The 21,024-nt window shown below is 34.4% G+C and overlaps 1 protein-coding gene and 1 pseudogene across 1 annotated transcript in view; both read left to right on the plus strand.

Annotated features, from left to right (window-relative positions):
• NDFIP1 (Nedd4 family interacting protein 1) overlaps positions 1–21,024 on the plus strand; it is a 56,207-nt gene that overhangs the window by 17,531 nt on the left and 17,652 nt on the right. Inside the window, exons 2-3 of the mRNA XM_007473804.3 lie at positions 6,216–6,303; positions 10,762–10,892. Coding sequence (XP_007473866.1) covers positions 6,216–6,303; positions 10,762–10,892 — 219 coding nt within the window. The remainder of the gene's footprint in view (positions 1–6,215; positions 6,304–10,761; positions 10,893–21,024) is intronic.
• LOC130456661 (U6 spliceosomal RNA) lies at positions 6,971–7,070 on the plus strand (annotated as a pseudogene).

Raw genomic sequence — 21,024 nt, forward strand, 5'->3', positions numbered from 1 at the left:
GTTACAAAATATCCTAAGTTTAATCCTAATGTCTCCAGACAAGAAAATGTGAATCCAAAAGCAAATCTCACCAGACTCCAAAGTCTTAATTTTGAAGCTGAAATGGAGAAGAGCCAGGAGATGCTAAAGAATTCACCAAGAACCTTCAGTTCACACGAGACTAAGACTGCCAGGAATATCACCAGAACTCACAGCTGAAGAGAGTGTCCCACTGAAGCACCAAACAAGCAGAGAGGATCTCCTCACCGAAGAACCAAGGATGGAATCACTCCACTCACAACTTCAAACCCACACAGGATCCAGGGAAGGAGTCTCCTCCTCCAGTCTGGCTCACCAAGGCAGAGATCATCCTTGAATACTCAGGCTGACCTTTTTAAAGCACTTTTCTCGAAATCACTTCCTGTCACTCCCCCACTTTATGGAACCAATCTCAGTCTTTCAATTTGCCTAGCACTGCCCAAGGGGGGGTGGCAGTAGCCTTTGGAGTTGTCACCCACTCTAGCAAGTGACTTGTGAACTCTCATACTTAGTGACTGGTAAGGTACTAAGTAGGGGTACTTAAGTTTTTGATTGAACTCTTCACATATAGAATAGAGATGTCATTTTGTATATAGTTCCTTTTCTACTTTTCACTTTTTTATATGTGGAAATATTCATTTTGTTGGTCTTTTTCAAATTCAGAATAAAAAAATTAAAAGAAGAGATGGTATTAACTAAAAATATAAGAATAGTTCAAATTAAATTTGACTAATAAAAATATGAACAAGTAAATAGGTAAACCATTAAAATAATTTTCCAGCAGAAATTCTGTTACCTGTGGTATTTAAAGTAAAAGAAAATGATTATCTACCTCATTTTAAATGGCATTTTCATTTGTCTGTTGCTAAATTTGTTCAGTAAAAATGATAATATTTCACATTCAATGTCTTTCAAAAGTGTCAAGGTCAGGTAAATCATTTTAGAGCTCTTATATAACTAATATTGAGCCATCATGTATAGCTACAAAGCAGCAAAAGCTCATCAGTTTTCTTCTTATACTGCACAAATCTTACTTGTTAAAAGTTCTTACGTGTATGTTATGTATGTATGTATATGTTGGATAGCAAATTAAGTGATGCTTTATGCATACTAGCTCACCTGGTGAAAATATGGTGTTAATTAATTAGTCCAATATATTGACCCCAATATGAAGCAGTAGGGTCAATGCAGAAAATCTTTTTTTGAGCCATTCTCGATCCTATAAATGTATGTCCAGAATGTCTAGGGCAGTGATGGCAAACCTATGGCACAAGTGCCAATGATGGCACACAGAGCACTCTCTGTGGGCAAATGACTCCCCCTCAGTTTGTTACCAGAAATGCAGAGGGAACTGCTCCCCTTCCCCTCTCCATCATGCCTGATGTCATTTTTTTTTTGCATGCCCTGCCCCTCTGGCCAGCAGCCCAATGGGAGTACTTCCTCCTTCCCCTATGGGGGGAAGGAGGGCAAGCGTGGTACTTGAGGGGGCACAGCACATGGTCTCTGGTAGGGGCAGGCATGGCACTCCATCTCTAAAAGATTTGCCATCACTGGCATAGGGGGATTAGATAAAAGCATGTGGGTAACCTTAACCTAAACTAAATCACTCTTAGAAAAAATAAGCCAAAAGACATTTTGCAAAAACTGAATTTCATTATTCTCATAGAGTTGAATAGGAAGGACATTGTCATGTGTGACTAGTCTTGAAGTTGGAGTCAAGAAGACCAGGTTCAAATTCTGTACAAAGATATTCTGTATTCTAGGCACTTAACTTCCCTGGGCCTCACATTCCTTATCTGTAAAATGAGGTTACACTTGATGATCTAGAAGGCCCTTTAAATATCTTTATAGCTATGATACTATGACCTATGGATAGTGAATTACTAGCTAATTAATATAATTTTTTCTATAAAATTGTAAAGTTTTGTGGAGATGGATAGTTTAAAACGTACGTATGTGTAGTATTTCTTAATTAATGAGGAGAAGCATTAGGAAGTAAAACATTTTAAAGAAATTGATTGAATAAGCTGCCATCCTGATACAAGATACTTAAAGGTGAAACTGGAAGGAATATAAGATGGAAAAAGATCTGTATTTTTCTTTTATGATGAGTTCTTTTTCTTTATCATCAAAGACAATGGAACTACTACATTTGAACTGTATAAAGGGAAACACTTCATTAGAAACATTTTTTCCAGCTAGATTATATATTACTGAATAGATATTACAATCTCAAAGTGGTAGGGTTTAGGTATTAAGTTTTTGAATTGTGACTGTGATACTTGATTTGACAAAACTATACTGAATGAAACTTGAATGTGTTAGAAGAAAATGGTTTTATTTCCCTAAATTTATTTCTCATAGAACTTTTACCTTTGTACTTATCCTACATTCGCTTGTTCCACCTTCCCACTCCACCTCACTACCTTTTAGAGATAGAACTCTTTGAGACAAAATCTATAGTCACTTCTATCTTTATCTTCCCAGCCTAGCATTGTATCTTGTACATAGTACATTTAATGAAAGTTGAATTTGGATGAAATGGAGGTACTGATCTCACTATAGAGAGATTGTTCTACTTTCCCTGACTATGAGTATTCTGTTAGTTTTCAAAATGCTACAGAAGGTAAGGAATTTTCTGAGGAAGTGGGAATATCTCTTCTCAGAAATCTCTCTTTTTTCAGTTATGAGAGACATTTTTCCGTTTTAAAGATTGCTAGGAAACTTCTCATAGTGATGTTGAACGTAAAATCTCTTCATTTTATGGACTTCTATAGTTTTTAGAAGAATTATTGCATAGTTAAATTATGTTGAAGTCATTAATGTTTACTTATACCATGTTCATGAGATGTAAAATGAAGTATAGACGCAACTATTTGAACTTAATTAAGGATTCATTGTCAGACATTGCCCATCAAGAAGGCAATAAACAGTATTCTAGGATTTAGAACTAGAAGGGACCTCAGAGATGATCTCCTTTTCTGAGACCAGGGAGAGGTTATATCTAAGTGGATAAAATTACAAATCTTATGAGGTATTAAAGTTTAGCGTTAAGGCAATGTTATAAAAAACTAAATAAAAAACTATTTATCTATAGCTTTATTGTATAAAATGGAGTTTGGAGTGGTACCTTTCACCTTGAAAAAGATTTTACAAGAATGAGAAATGAAAGGTATATAACTCTGGAATATACTTTTTGCATTCCTGAGACTTATTCCACCTAGAGCTTGAAATGTTTGCCAGAATTTTGGGTACTTGGCATGTTCTCACTGCAGAACCTAATAAAGGCAAATATTTGCTTTTTATATGAAAGTTTGAATCATTGTAGTTTATGAAATAATTATCTTGTACATAGATATTCTTAAGTGTTTTATAAAATCAATTTTTGTTTAAAATTAAATGTTTAGGGTGTATTTTGGCTCGAGTTTAATATTAGGCAGGGGAGCATTGGGAATGTCAGTACTATTCAGACAACTGGTGCTGTTTACAGCCCAGCCCTCATCATTATCTAGGAAAGCAAATCTTGTGGTTTAGGGGCCAACTTTCCCCACCAACAGCTTATCCACTGCCATACAAAGGGTACAGACCCATTAAGTGAAGGTTTACTATCATCCTGAGAAGTAATTCCTATGAAGATGCAGCTTAGCAACTGCTTTTGTCAGTGCTGTAGCCTCCAGCTTCTGCTGACCCAGAAAAGAAAGTTCTTGCTACCAAAGCCCTTGGGACTTCCAATGGTTCAATCTCAGAAAGGGCTATCATTTTATGAGTGGAAATGACATTAAAAACAAGCATTACCATCTGTTTTTCATTATGCCTGAAAGATCATGAGACTTTAGAATGTGAGCTCCTTGAGATCAGGAACTGTCTTAACTTTCTATTTGTGTCCCTAGTACTTTGCAAAAAGTAAGCATTTAATACATGTTACATTCATTAAAGTACTTGTAGTTGCAGAATTATGTTTTTGGCTATTTTAAAAATTAGGCTTGTGAGCAAGAATTTGAAATTGAAAATTTGGTAATACTAGCATTTACAAATTTGCTGCTCCTTTTTTATTTTAAACCCTTATCTGCTGTCTTAGAATCAGTACTGTTTTTTGGTTCCATGGCAGAAGAGTAGTAAGGTCTAGGCTGTGGGGGTTAAATGACTTGGGTCACAGAGTTTAGGAAGTATCTGAGGCCCAATTTAACCCAGACCTCACATTTCTAGACTTGGATCTTAGCCCACTGAACCACCTTGCTGCCCTCAAAAGTTCTTTAATAAGTTTGCAGAGTAAGCAGCTGAGCTGCCTTAGCAAAGAGAGTTAAGTCAGTGGGGAACTATTTCCATTGAAATTATAGGCATGAGCCCCCCAAAATGTCAGTAAATCTGAGATAAAAGATTTAATCTTCAAGAATAATTTCCTCTTTACATGCTCCATGGTCTCAAATTGCATTTTTAAAAAATCCTTACTTTCCGTCTTGGAATCAATACTGTATATTGGTTCCAAGGCAAAAGAGTGGTAAGGGCTAGGTATTGGGGGTCAAGTGACTTGCCCAGGGTCACACAACTGGGAAGTGTCTGAGGGCAGATTTGAACCTAGGACCTCCGTCTCTAGGCCTGGCTCTCAATCCACTGAGCCCACCCAGCTGCCCCCTCAACTTGCATTCTTAATACTAGCTAGTGCATAAGTCAATACTATTAGTGAAAAGGAAGATTGAGTGGATGGCCCAATGAAGCCTGTTACTACTTTGGAAAAGCTAAAATCTCATTTTTCTTTTTCTAAGATAGTACTATTCTCATCCATCAACAGTAGAACAACACATTTGAAATGTGTGCTAAAAAACTGCAGAGGGAATGTGTTGGTTGTATTAGGTTGAAATCGGCCCTAGTTGGGTTCCAAATCAGGTTCTACTGCTACTAATAAGAACAATAACTAACATTTATATAGTGCTTACAATGTGCCAGGGACTATACAAAGGTGCTTTACAATTATTATCTCATTTGATCCTTCCAGGTGGTAGGGGCTATTATTTTATAGGGTAGCAGGTGCTGTTATATAGATGAAGGGAATGAGGCAAAAAGTGGTTAAGTGATTTGCCCAGATTCCTATAACTAGTAAATGTCTGAGGCTGGATTTGAACTCATTCCAAGGCTTCCTCATTCTAGGCCTACTGTCCTAGCTGCTGTACCACCTAAGCTGCCCCTGTTGGTTATGTAACTTTGGAGAAGTTGCCTAGGCTCTTCTCCAACATTGTTAAGTGCAGAACAGTAAAAGGGACATTGGTAGAAGGGACTTCCTCACCAAGATTTCCAAATGAAATCAGAAGTCCAGACAAAAAAGAAAAGAAAAGGACTGAGTATTTTGAACAACTTATTCTTGTTGCCAAGTGCCTACTATGGGGTTTCATAGGTGGAATTAGTATGAAATTTTATTTGTCAAATCTAGCAGAATGCCTAAGCTATTTAGAATCATTAAAACATCTTTGAAATATCAAATCTTGTAGAAAAATTAGTCTGGTGGACTTGAGTTGAAAAGTATCTAAGCAGAGTATTTGCACATACATCTTATTTTTCTTAATTAGTTCTTAATTAGTCTTGCCACTATGAATTCAGATATGAATTCAGACACTAGCTGTGTGATCCTGGGCAAGTCACTTAACTTTGTTGGCCTCAGTTTTTCATCTGTAAAATGAACTAGAGAAGGAAATGTTAACCCCTCCATTGGTTTTGCCAAGAAAACCCCAAATTGGGTCACAAAGAATTGGACATGACAACAAATTCCACACTACCTTTTATGTAATCTCTATACACATAAAGAAAAAGAGGATTCATACATTTATAATATATAATAGAAGACATATCTGGAACTATTGGGGCAGCTCAGTAGTGCAATGGATAGAGTGCTGGGCCTGCAGTCAGGAAGACTCATCTTCCCAAGTTCACATGTGATCTCAGATACTGAGTTACCCTGAAAAAGTCACTTAATCCTGTTTGCCTCAGTTTCCTCATCTGTAAAATAAGGTGGAAAAGGAAATTGCAAACCACTCCTGTATCTCAGCCAAGAAAACCTGAAATGAGGACACAAGGAATCAGATGTGACGGACAACAACAGTGAGAGTGAACTATTCATAACAAACATTTAAGTACATCTCTGTATACAGCACTGTCACCATATCGGACACATCAGATTTATCATATTTATTAAAATTTATTTTCAGCTGCAGAATGAGGAAGAGTCTGGAGAGCCTGAGCGAGTCGTTAATGATGCTCCTCCCCCATACAGCAGCATCTCTGCAGAGAGTGCAGGTAAATGGAAAAGAACTGAATTGCCTCATTCTTTTCATGATTCTCAGAGATTTCTTTTTCTAATATATTTTCATAAATGGTTGCCTTGTTATCTTTTTTTTTAACTTATCTAATTTTTAGTATTTGACCTAAGGGGTACAGTTTTTTATTAGATAATGTTATTCAATTAGCTATGAAGGGCCCAAATTACTTTTCACAGGATTAGAGTCATAGATAGAATCCCAGAATTGGAAGGGTCCAATTGGTCATCTTTTCTAATATATACCTGAAAGAGGAGGAATCTTCAATTTACATTTGGTAAATGTGTGGTTCTTTAGAAATCCTGTAATATTGACTCATGATATCTTCTTTCTTCAGTTCTTTACCCCAGGACAGTGGTGTCAAACTTAAATAGAAAAGCATGTCTGTGGGCTTAGAATCCACAAATTAATATTATCTATGTTGTATTGTAGTTTTATTTATTTTGTTAAACATTTTAATCTGGTATGTTTCTGGCAGCCCTCAGAAGTTTTGTAGGTCACCTCTGTCCTCGGAGATTCTATCAACCTCAAGATTAGTTAGTTAAAATACTTTTCTTCAATAAATCACCTCCAGGAGATTACAGAATAGGAATAGACATTTTTTTTTAGTCAGGTAGAACTTGTTTTTTTAAAGAGTTGGAGGGCACTTGCTTCAGCAGCACATAGACTAAAATTGGAATGATACAGAGATTAGCATGGCCCCTGTGCATCTATGACATGTAAATTTGTAATGTGTTCCATATTAAAAAAAAATAAGAGTTGGAGGAATATGTATAAAAATATCTATAGCAGCTCTTTTTGCAGTGGCAAAGAACTGGAAACTTGAGGGAATCATCAATAGGGGAATGTCTAAAACTAGTTGTGGGTTTATGATATATGAATGACAGAATATTGTTGTGCTATAAGAAATGATGAAGGGGATAATTTCAGAGAAACCTGGCAAGAATTGCATAAAATGATGCAGAGTGAAATGAGCAGAACCAGAAGAATAATTTATACAATAATAGTAATATTGTTAGGACAAACCACTTCTTAATGACTAATGAACTCTTAATGGCTAGCTGTTTCCAGAGGAATAATTTTAAAATGTACTATCCAACTGCTGACACAGGGATGATGGTACTTTTTTTGGATATGACCAATGCAAGAATTTGTTTTGTTTGACTATATATATATTTGTTATAAGGGTTTTTAAATTTTCTTTTTGAAAGGAGGAGGGAAGAGGTGTAGAGAGGAAAGAGCAGATTTTTGTTAATTAAAAAACAAAATTTAGTTAAAAAAAGAATTTTCATTAATTGGAAAAAAAATTTTAATTGGGCTTCATTACATTTTATACTTAATTTAAATTATAGACAAATATGATATCCTTAGAACATAGAAATACAGAACTAAAAGTGATCTCAGAACATAGAATTTCAGAGATAAGGGACTAATAGTCATAAGACCAAGATTATCTTACATGAAAGCACCCACAGTAACATACTGTTTTAGATAAGATTCTTTATTAATAGTTTATATGTTGCCAGTTAAAGAATAAAATCAAGAATTCAGAATGCTGAAAAATAAAGTATATAGCCAAGGCTCCAGTAAATACACTAATAGAAAGAAGATATTTAAAAGCCTTGAGACTATTAGTCTGCCTTTTTTGGTTTCTCTGGTTCTGCTCTATTTTACATGATTTTTTTGATCTCACAGTTTAATTAGTGTTGTTATTTATGATTCTTTTATGAACCCATTACTAAAGTCTATAGCATTTAGGTTTATTATGATGCTTTTATGCTAATAAAATCTTAATAAATTAAAAACTTGGGGGCAAAAGTACAACTCATGATTGTCTTTTACTAGGCTTGAAAAGGAACAAAAGAATCAAAACAATGAATCTAAATGGGCTGTATTCAACCTCTCATCTTCCTTTATTTAAAGAACTCTTTGAATTCAGCATAAACTTGAGGGAGATGAGAAAAGGAAACATGTGTTAGGGGCACAGGCTTGCAATCAAATGGTGATCTGGCCAGCCAAGCAACTTCCCCATCTTTTACTTCACACTAGGATTATATGGGGTATATGCATTGTTTCTTTGAAGTTGCTATTGCCATTCTTGTAAGTGGATGACCAGGTACTAACCCTGATTTCCACATTTTATTCCTAATTCTTGCTGCTTCTGCTTCCCTCTCTGGCAAACTAGCCTTAGTAACTGGGGACTTCATCAATTGTCTTCTTCATTTTTGAGTCAGAGTAATGACTAACTTGGAATTAGGGGAGAGGAAAAATATTCCAATAGTCTTTTTTGGCTAGCCTCCTTAATTTCTGTAGATTTAAACTGAGGATATCTAAAAAATGACGAAAGAGTCATGCTCCCCCTCTCTCCCCTTGATCTGTAACTCTAAGCAGTACTGGTAAAAACTTCAGTTGGCAGACGAATCCTAGATTCTTATTTTAGAGAGAGAAACAAATCCTTTATCTTGACTATGTACAGTCTTTGGAGGATAAGTTGTTCTGGACATATGCATTTTTTAATAGATTAAAATTTACTTCTTTAAGTACCAACATATTAGACATTTTAAACTATTTTGGAAGGAAATCTTTCTAAAATGTAGAGTATAGTGAACATATTTTAACCTTTTCTTGATAACTTAGGGTAATACAATGATGCCTCTCAATCACTTTTGAGGTATGCAGGGTCTTTTTACAATATACTACCTCAAACGATTCTATTTTTTGAGTTCCTTGGACTCTGAAATGTTGTTGGCTAGTTGTTGTCATTATCTCCTTGCATTTTGAGCAGTGCCAAGGGTACCTGATAAAGTTGCGTTAAATGTGCAATATAACTTAAGTTAATATGAAGCATTTTATTTGTATTTTTTTAAAAAGAATTCCACATATTTTGGAATTGGAAGCAAATTTTTCATAAAGACTTCTGTAACATGTTTCTTTTTCAGATATGAAAGAATCTTAGTTCATCATTAAGATGTTAACCAATACTTGATTTTAGATTTGACATTTGACAAATTTGTGACTTTTTCTTTATAGGGGAAATCTATAGCTGCATTCATTCAGTTTGGCATAACTTTTTAAACATTCTTAGCACTTTCTATAGCAGTAGAATAATTTTAGACTGGCCAAATTACAAATTCATTTTAAGTGTATTATTTTTTTTACAGAGTGTGTCTTCAGGTAGAAAGGAATGAAAGTTTATAGAGAAATCATATAGATAGTTTTAAAAATGACAATACAATAATGTAAGAGCCAGGTTGCATAGGTTTTGGAACTTGATAGCCTTTCTAATTTCAATAAGGCATGAGAAAATTATTTTAAAAAGTAAATGTAGTCTCTATGAATTATAGGACATTTTTTGTTTCTCACAGGACATTATAGAATTTAATTAAGAGAGAATTACTATAAGGAGAGATTAAGATTTTTTTCTAAATAAATGTTTTTTTCTAACGTAAATGAATTTTTGACAATTGAGGCATTGATTGTGAACTTTCACTTTTAAAGAGAAAGGAAGGCTAGTTAATATTATGCCTTGTTTCTGGACCTATTCTATCAACTTTTTATATAAAATATGGTATATGGTTCTGCTGATATAGTAGCCGTATCATACATGCCATAATGTGGTGGGGCCATAGACTTGGACCTGGAAGGGACCTCAGAACATTTATTCTAGTGTCTTCTTTTTTCAGATAAGAAAAATGAAGCCCATGAATTTTATTGTCTTTTATTAAGTCTTATAGGTAGTAATTAAAGATGAAATTTGAGTCCAGGTCTTTTTATTCATATTGTTTTCTCTTGTCTGTAGTGATGACAGTGCTAATCTCATAAATAGTAGTATGACATGATGCAAATGGTGTTGAATTTGAAGTCCAAAGACCTATATTCAAATCATGAGTCTGTCATTTATGTCCCTTAACCTCTCAGGCACCCCAGTTTCATCATCTATAAAATGAGGGAGTTGGCTTAGTTGACTTCAAATGTTTCTTCTATCTCTAAACCTTTGATCCAATAATGACTTCTCATAATAATGTACACAATGCATCTGCTTATGGGTAACAACTTTACTATGATATGAATTTTACCTTTTAGTAAAAACAATTATTTCTTCGTTGTAATGGAGTGGAATCCACAATCTTCTAAAAATAATCTTTGTTTCTTTGGTATATGGTATTTTATGTATTAGGTTAGTTTGGTTGGATAGGTTTTTCTATAAGTCATTTTTTAAAAGGAGTTTGCATTTTGGAAACATAAAGCACATGACAGTGGAGTTGTCCTAAAAATATGGCAGGGCAAAGGCGATCTTAGATTTAAAACTTTATTTTTAATAATCTACATAGAAATAATTTAAAAATCATACCTATTGAGAGACTACCTGGCTTAAGCAATAAATAAGCTGTCTTAAAGCCTTTTTCTGTATGTGATTATTTTTAACCTTTCTCTACAGCATATTTTGACTACAAAGATGAATCTGGGTTTCCTAAGCCCCCTTCTTACAATGTGGCTACCACATTGCCTACTTATGATGAAGCAGAAAGGACCAAGGCTGAAGCTACCATCCCTTTGGTTCCTGGGAGAGTAAGTATTGAACATGATATAATTAATGATTGTTGTATTAGATATGAGGAAAATAATTCCTGAAAATACTAGTAATTTTGTTTTGTTTTTAAAGCTATTACTTTTTTGTCTTAGAACCTATATCTATTAATTCTAAGACAGGAGAGTGATAAGGGCTAGGCAAATGTGGTTAAGGAATTTGCACAGAATCACATAGCTAGGGAGTATCTGAATCCACATTTGAACCCAAGACCTTCTGTTTCTGTGCTTAGCTCTCAATCTACTGAGCCACCTAGCTACTCCCAAATTTCTTAAGAACTATGTCCTTTTAAAAAAAATAGACTTTTCTCTTGTTACTAATAATGAAGTAAAAAAATAGAGCAACTAACAAGGGGAATTTCTTTTCTAGAATGAACTTTGATTGTGAGGGAAGAATTAGTAGCTGGGCTGGAAATGATGGGGGATCTTTGGAGGAAGTGATTAGTTCATCTTCTAGTTTGTGGTAGAGAAGGAAAAGAAATCTGAGCATGGTCTGACATGCTCCCTAAATTTTGAGAAAGCAGATTTCAAAAGATACAGAGGAAAGATAGATAGAATCTGAATCAGCAAGATACTTCAGGGGTAGTACATGCAAGGGGAATGTGGTAGATGCTCAATAATGAAATTTGGAAGGCCCAAAGGAGAACAATGAAGAGAAAAAATGGGGTGTGCCTGAAGAAACTGAAGTGAGTATATAGTGTATTTAACAAATCTAGATTTAAACACAAAATGTTCAGAAGACACAGAAGAATGTATTGTACAGAAAAATGAAATATATAGAAGATAGAAACAGACCACATAACAGAATAAAGTGTGGCACAATTTTATAAAAATAGTGTCAGAAATACTTAATCTCAGAATGAGCTGAAAGCTGGTAAAGAGAGCTAAGACAACTGTAAGGGTTCTTTAATTTCTTTTTTAAAAACTATTTTGGGAGAAAAGGGTAGGGCTTATCAACAATAGATAAGGCAGAGCTGTTCCATTCTGTTTTTTTTTTCTGTCAAAGGGAACAAATTTCACATTTAAATTGATAAAACAAAAATACCAAGGAAGCTAAACTATTACTCATTGTGGGTAATATGGTATATTTAGAAAATCAATTCTAAAACTAGTTGAAATAATTAATAACTTCAGCAAAGTTGCAGGATACAAAATAAACCCACATAAATAATCAGCATTTCTGTATATTACCAATAAAGTCCAACTGCAAGAGATGAAAGAGAAATTCCAGTTAAAATAACTCTGGACCAGCGGTTCTCAACCTCTCAATTTGTAGCAATGAGAATACATAATGCATATCAGGTATTTACATTCCAAATCATAACTGTAGCAAAATTACAGTTTTGAAGTAGCCACCAAAATAATTTTTTGGTTTGGGGTCACTGCAACATGAGGAACTGTATTGCGGGGTCACGGCATTAGAAAGGTTGAGAACCACTGTTCTAGACAGTATAAAATACTTAGGAATCTATTTTCCAAGACAACACAATTACAAAACACTTTTCACACAAATAAAGTCAGATCTAAACAAATGGAAAAATATTAATTGCTCATGGGTCGGCTAAGCTATGTAAAAATGGAGATTTTGAACCCTAGACTTCATTCCCCAGAAGTCCTTGGTATTTCTCAGAATTCCCTATAATCTCTCCTGAGTCTCCACGGTGAGATCACAATTGGCATTTAACTGGCAGCAACACCTCCCATGCTCTCTTCCTTCCTTTGCAAAGGTGTAGCAAGTATAGTGGTAAGCTAAGTGCTAGGATTTTAAATGGATTAATCAACCATGGGCATGTGGGTTTTTTATTTTATATCTTTATTCCTTAATAAGCCTCATAAAATATAATATTTTTATTATTAGAGATATGATTTTAAATTTAACAGCTAATATAATAAAAATGAGAATTCTACCTAAATTTATTTATTCAGTGCCATACAAATCAAACTGCCAGAAAACTATTTTATACAACTAAAAAATAATAACAGAATTCATCTGGAAGAACAAAAGATCAAGAATATCAAGGGAATTAAGAAAAAAAATGTTGAGGACAGTGGTCTATCAGGAGAAGTTCTTAAACTACTACTATAAAGTAGCAATCATCAAAACAATCTGGTACTGGCTAAGAAATAGAATAGTAGAACAGTGGAATAGATATGGAGCAAATGATTTTAGCAATCTAGTATTTGATAAGCCCAAAGATCCTAGCTTTTAGGAGAAGAACTATTTGACAAAAACTGCTGGGAAACCTGGAAAACAGTATGGCAGAAACTAGGTATAGACCAATATCTAACACCCTATACCAAGATAAAGTCAAAATGGGTATATGATTTAGACATAAAGGGTGATACCACAAGTAAATTAGAGGAACAGAATAGTTTACCTGTCAGACCTATGGAGAATATATGACCAAACGAGATAGAGGACATTACAAGATATGAAATGATTAATTTTGACCATATTAAATTAAAAAGGTTTTTTACAAACAAAAACAATGTAACCAAGATTAGAAGGGACATGGCAAATTGGGAAAAATATTTCTCTGATAAAGGTCTCATTTCTCAAATATATAGAGAACTAAGTCAGATTTATAAGACTATAAGCCATTCCCTAATTGACAAATGGTCAAAGGATATGAACAAGCAGTTTTCAGATGAAGAAATCAAAGGTATCAATAATCATATGAAAAAATGTTCTAAATAACTCTTGATTAGAAAAATGCAAATTAAAACAACTATATGGTGCCACCTCATATCTAATTAGCTAATATAACAGTAAAGGAAAGTGATAAATGTCAGAGGGGATGTGGCAAAATTGGGATACTAATACATTGCTGGTAGAGTTGTTAACTGATCCAACCATTCTGGAGGACAATTTGAAATTATGTTCAAAGAGGTCTATAAGATAATGCCTACCCTTTGATCCTGTATTATCATTACTGGGTCTGTATCCCAAAGAGATAATAAAAAAGGGAAAAGGACTTATTTGTACAAAAATATTTATAGTAGTTCTTTTTGTGGTGGCAAAGAATTAGAAATTGAGGGGATGCCCATCAACTGGGGAATGGCTGAACAAATTGTGGTACGTGATGGTGATGAAATACTATTGTGGTGTAAGAAGTGATGAATGGGATGATTTCAGAAAGAGCTGGAAAGACCTAGATGAACTGATGCGGAACAAAATATGCAGACCCAGGAGAACATTGTACATAGTAAAAGCAATTTTGTGGAATGATCAACTGTGAAAGACTTAGCTACTCTTAGCAATGCAGTGCTCCTGGACATTGCTGAGGGATTTAGGGTAGGAAATGCTGTCCACCTCCAGAGAAAGAATTCTTGGGAATCAAAATGCAGATCAAAGCATATAATTTTTTACTTTAGTTTTTTTGGGGTTTTGGTTTTATATGAGAATTCTGTTACAAAAATGAACACTATGGAAATATGTTTTGTATAATTATGGTGGTACCTAAAGAATAGTTGTTAAAAGTTCAATGTCAATGGGGTAGAATGTCTCCAATGGAGTACCCCAGGGATCCCTGTTTGGCCATATGTTGTTTAACATTTTTATCATTGAGCTGAATAAATTTTCAGATGGTACCAAGCAGGGGATAACAAAGTCAGAATTCAAAAGAATTTTGATGAGCTATGGGATTGGACTGAATAAGAGAAATTAAAAAAGATAATTGAAAAAGTCTTGCTCTTCATTTAAAAAAAAAGGTCAACTTTGCAAGCATTGTTATACAGTAGTTTAAAAAGTCTGGGGGTTTTAGTGGGTCACTAGCTCATCAATATGAGGCAACTGTGATGTGGCAGCCAAAAAAGTTAAGGGAGGCTTAGATTTCATTAAGGACATAATTTCAACAAACTGAGAGTTGATAATCCCACAGTATTTTACTTTTATCAGACCTGATTCATGGTATTTTGTTTTAGTTCTGGGTACCACATTTTAAAGGACATTGATAAGTTAAAGCGTATCCAGAAGGAGGTACCCAAAAGAGTGAAGGGCCTTGAGTCTGTGTTATATGAAGATCATTTGAAGAAACTGCTTGAAAAAGAATACTGAGGGAGGAGAGGGCTAGGTAGGGTGGATGGACATGATGTCTGAAGTGTTTGAAGTGTCATAAGTGTTTGAAGGGCTGTCTTGTGGAAAAGGGATTAGATTTGTTTTGTCTGGCCTCAGTGGTCAAAACCAGGAGTGTTGGTGAGTCCTGCAAAGTATATGAAAGCTGCAAAAAAGGCAAATTTAAGCTTGCTGTCAATAAAACTTGTTAAAAATTAGAGCTGTCTAAGTGAAGGGGGAGGGGGGTCTCTTTCTTGGAGATCTTCAAGCAGAGTCTGAATAAAACTCTTGGTGGTCAGTAAGTTACAGTGGAGATTCCACTAGTGTACAGATTAAACTCAATGGCTATTGAGGTCCCTTCTAAATTTCCAATTCTATGATTCTATGAAGCTATTAAGGCTATTATTTCGGGAAAGGATTTTGTTTAACATCTGACATCTAGAAGATCATAAGACCCTTGGCTGTTTGCACCCTACTGGATAAACAGATAACTTTGTTAATGAAAAAAGATAAATTTAATAAGTTTAACAGTTTAATAAATAAGTTTAGCAACTTTAATAAAAAATACAAATTTAAATATAAATTTTTTTCTAATTTTACCACTAGAGGGAGTGGATGAGGAAGAGCATGAGAACAAGTGAGAGAAAGAGAAAAGGAACCAGGTTTCTACTACTACCTATTTACATAGACTTGTAAATTTTCTTTATTTTTGCTAGACCCTTTATAACTTGCTTCTTAGCACCCTATGATGATTGGAGGCAATATCATTCTTTTTACATTTCAAGCTTTATGTCAGATCTGAAAGATCTGGATATGCTGTCCCTTTTATAAGGATTGAGACAGTTTAGAATTAAGAAAGTTCAAATAAGATAAAAATACTGATTTGTTAGGACATGACTTGTTGGTACCCTCTCAGCTGGTACTTATATTTCTGGCAGGAGCTGGGTCAGGGAGGAACAAATTATTTTGTTCTCCATTTACATAATTAAATGATAACAAAGATGACCAGAGTAGCAAGAGATCTTTGACCTTTGGCTGTGTAGTGAGGGAAATTACAGGGTGCAAAGAGTTTTGATTGACAAGCCCTCAAGACTCAGAATTCTCCCAGGGCTGACAGGAAAAGTTCCAAACTGTTGAAGACAGAGTTCCCCAACTGACAGTCTGGAGCTGAGAAATGAAGCCTGAAGGGTGCAGATCTGATTCCTCCTGTACTCCTTTGGACATCTTGAAGCATCCTCTTTGAATACCATTAAGCAAGAGTTTCCCCAATACCCTCTGGTGGACAGAGAGGAAAATTGGAGGAAATCAGTCTCTTTTTTGGACATCTGAGGACTCAAGCTGGATTCCTGTACCTGACCCATCAAAAGACTCTCTGAGTATGAAAAATGTGGTTACCTGTTGAACTTGCCTTTAGGAATTTATGTAATTAGTTAAGGTAGTTAAAATAGTGGGTTTAATTAGAGGGTAAAACAGTCAGATTTTCTTTCTCCCACTTTTCCTTCCTCCCTTCATCCCTTCTCTGTTAATAAATTCAATATTATTTAAAAAGAGAGAGAAAGAGAGAGAGAGAGAGAGAGAGAGAGAGAGAAACTGTGTTGGAGGTTTATGACAAGAATCTCCCTATAATCTGAAAAAAACTAGACCACCAGCCTGAATGGTTCAATGTAATATAAAAAGATCCAGATCTCTCCAAGTATCATAAGTATGAAAGCCTCTGAGACGTTACCCATAACAGTTTGATTGAATAGATGTTCCTCTCTTAGCCTGTCACCCTTCCTTTCCTCCACCTTCCTCTGTATTTCCTTAGTGCATCTAGCTGACTTAGCATAAGGTTGCTGAAGGGAAAAAGTACAGGAAACATAAGACATTGGAACAGAATCAGTAATTGTACTCAGCAGGGGGAAAGAGACACAGGGCTGTGTATGCAATATGAAATATTCTTTTGTTCTCAGCACTAGAACTTGTATTCTCTCCAACATGGAAGTTGATCCTGTGTTGTTGGCAGAAATTTTATCAAGTCAAATCTAAGGCAGTTAGATAAGTTGGATCTAGATCTTCTCCTACAACATCCTAATGTGGAAACAGTAAATTGATGATTTCCTTTGGTGGCCTGAGTTCATTTACCTGTTTAACATTTTATTTAAGACTTGGAAAATAATCTATTTACTCAATGCCAAATTGTTTGAAATAATAGGTAAAGGAAGAGTCCTACAAAATTCCTTTTGTGAACCAAAAATAATACTGATACCTAAACAGGAAGAGCAAAAATAGAGAAAGAAAATTATAGACCAATTCCATTAGTGAATATGGATGCAAAAATCATAAGTAAAATACTAGCTAGGAGAACACAATACTATATATCACCAAGATTATACATTGGGGACTGATGTAGTTATACCAGGAAAGCAGGAATGATTTAATATAAGGAAAACTATCTGTGTAATTGACTATATCGATAGCAAAGGTAACAGTCATATGAATCAGTTAATGCAGAAAAAGCATTTGACAAAATACAAAATTCAGGCCTTTTAAAAATATTGGAAAGCAGATATTACTGGATTTTTTCTTAAAATGATTTGAAGCGTCTACCTGAAACATCAGCAAGTATTATTTGTAATGGGATAAGCTAGAAGCCTTCCCAGTAAAAATGGGAGTGAAACAAAGATGTTCATTATTACCAATATTATTTAATATTGTATTAAAAATGCTAGCAGTAGTAATAAGAAGAAAAAGAAATTGAAGGCTACAAAGAGGTAATTAAATTTTCTTTTTGCAGATATGATGATGGTATGTATGGAGAATCCTAGAGATTCAACTAAAAAGTTAGTTGAAACTATAATTTTAGCAAAGTGGCAGGGTATAAAATAAACCCATAAAAATCATCAGCATTTTTATATATCACTAACAAAGACCTGCAAGAAGTGATAGGAAGAGATATACCATTTAAGATAGCCACAGATCTAATAGAATACCTGGGAGTATACTTACTCAAACAAATCCAGGAACTACAAGAACATACTTATAAAACACTTTCTGAACAAAGTCAGATTTAAATAATTGTAGAAATATTAATTGTTCATGGGTAGTAGGCAGAGCTAATACAATTAAAATGACATTCCTAGCTAATCTACTTATTCAATGCCATCCCAATTAAAGCACCAAAAATTATTTTATTGAATATGAAAGATAATAACAAAATTGATTTGGGAAAACAAAAGCTCAAGAATATCTAAGGAATTTATGAAAAAAATGCAAAGGAAGTCTCAGATCTTAAGTTGCATTATAAAGCAGTAATTATCAAAACTCTGGACCTGACTAAGAAATAGGAAGATCATTGAACAGAATAGACATACAACAAACAGAATAGATGAAAGTTTTGGGGATAAGAACTCACTATTTGGTAAAAATTTGCTGGGACATGACAGAAACTAGGTATAGATCAATATCTTACACAATTTTCTAAGATAAGATCAAAATGGATACATGTCCTAGACATAAAGGGAGATATAAACAAATTGGAAGAAATGACAACATATTACCTATCAGATTTATGGATAGGAGAAGAGTTTGTGAAGAAATAAGAATAGAAAGCATTATGAGATATAAAATAGAGAATTTGAATTACATTAAATTAAAAAAGTTTTGTACAAGTAAAATTAACATAGCCAAGATAGTAAGAAAGCAGAAAATTGGTGAGAAAGTTTTATTGACAGTTTCTCTGGTAGAGGTCTCATATCTAAATTACAGAGAAAGCAGTCAAATTTATAAGAACCCCCCCCCCCATTGATATAAGATAAAAATAGACAGTTTTTGGATGAAGAAATAAAATCCATATATAGGAATTTTTTAAAAATGCCCCCAAATTACTATTAATTATAGAAATTAAAATAAAACCTTTTTGTTTTTTTTCAAAATTAACTTGTTCATCATTTCTTAAGGTACAGTAGTGTTCCATCACAATCATATGCCACAACTTGTTCAGTCATTCCTCAATTGAGGGAAATCCCCTCAATTTCCAGTTCTTTGCTACCACAAGAGAGCTGCTACAAATATTTTAGAACATATAGGTTCTTTTCCTTTTTCCCTGATCACTTGGGGAAATATACCCCAGGTATATTTCTGTCTAGCAGGTACTGCTAGATCTAAGGGAGTACACAGTTTTATAACTCTCTAAGCATAATTCCAATTGCTCTCCAAAATAGCTGGATCAGTTCACAGTTCTACCAACAGTGTATTACTGTCTCCATTTTTCCACATCCCCTCCAATATCTGTCATTTTGTCCTTTTATCGTTTTAAACAATATGATAAGGTGAGATGATATCTCAGAAGTTTTTATTTTAATTTCTATAATTAATAGTAATTTTTAGGGCATTTAAAAAATACCTATATATGGATTTTATTTCTTATCCAAAAACTGTCTATTTCTTTGCTTTTTAAAAAAATCCCTTACCTTCTGTCTTAGAATCAATACTGTGTATTGGTTTCAAGGCAGAATAAGGGTAAGAGCTAGTCAGTAGGGGTTAAGTGGTTTGCCCAGGGTGACACAGCTTAGAAGTATCTAAGGCCAGAAGTATTTTTAAGTGGATAAATTGACAAGGTCCTAACAAAAGTATCAATAAGTGGGAAACATAGGTAAAATTAATTTATTTATTGATTACTCTCTCTCTATTTCTCTTTACCACCATCTTTTCAAGTCTCATTCTGGCAGAAATTCCATATAGCTATCTATACTAGGAAATACATTTGGCTTTAAATTGAATAATGCCTGTAAGGGAATAATTGGTTTAGTGTTTGTATAAATTTAATTTAAAGGTGTGTTAGAAAAATTTTGTTGAGATTGGATAAAGGAGACTTTCTTACTTTAAATGATCTGTGATTTTTACTCACCCAAGTAGATGGTTTCATGAATTGCTGTGGTCAAAAAAATTCCTCGGCAGCTGGGTATATCAGTGGTTTGAGAGTCAGGCCTAGAGACAGGTCCTAGGTTCAAATCTGGCCTCAGACACTTCCCAGCTGTGTGACCCTGGCAGGCAAGTCACTTGACCCCCATTGCCTAGCCCTTACCACTCTTTTGCCTTGGAGCTAATACACAGTATTGACTCCAAGACGGAAGGTAAGGGTTTATAATTTAAAAAAAAAAATTCCTCAGGTGGCCAGCCTTCTCCAAAATTTAAATAGGTTGGTCTTTGGATGAAAGAGACACTTAGGTGGCCAGTGTTTTTAGAAATGAATACTTTTTAAAAATCCTTATCTTCTGTCTTAGAATCAATATGGTATATTGATTCCAAGGCAGAAAGAGTGAGAAAAAGCTAGGGAATGGTTTTAAGTGCCCAGGGTCTCACAGCTGAGAAGTCTGAGGCCAGTGGTCTTGCTCTCAATTTATTGAGCCATCTAGTTGCCTCCTAAAATAAATACTTATTTCTGTCTTTTGTTTTTATATCATTTACATTTCCCATTGTATTCTTCCTTCTTTCTTTCCCCTCCTAGAGGGCCACCCCTAATAACAAAGAATTAAAAAATAATTTTAAAGTGGGGAGAAGGAGGGGTGGAATAGGCAAAACTAACCAATCATTGAAAAAAAATCTGACCTTCTTTGCAGTGTTCCATGCTCTTGGTCCGTCCCACATCTGTGCAAAGAAGGTGTAGTAAATAAATGCCTTTTTGTATGTTTTCTTTGAGGTCAAACTTGATCATTATAATTTCACAATATTCATTTTCAATCATTTCATTATTGTCGTTTTTACTGTATTCTACCTTGTTTTTTATTGGATGGATCACTGAAGCTTTTCCAGATTAGTAGACCCTACACTGAAAACCCAAGATCATTTTTAAGCCATAGTGAAGTGCTTGGAAATCTTATTCCCTCCATGCAATAAAACTTGTGATCACTAAAGTATCTTTGAAGAAAATGTTCAAATTTAAATGGACACTAAATAATATAATCCTAAAAATTTGTTGGTCAAAGAAAAAAATGACAATTGTCCAAAGAGTCCAGAGAGGTAGGTGATGTGTTAGGTTCAGATACCAAGTATGTGTCAGGGCTAGGACTGGCACCCTGC

Source organism: Monodelphis domestica, chromosome 1, assembly GCF_027887165.1.
Source record: "Monodelphis domestica isolate mMonDom1 chromosome 1, mMonDom1.pri, whole genome shotgun sequence".
Taxonomy (NCBI): Eukaryota; Metazoa; Chordata; class Mammalia; order Didelphimorphia; family Didelphidae; genus Monodelphis; species Monodelphis domestica.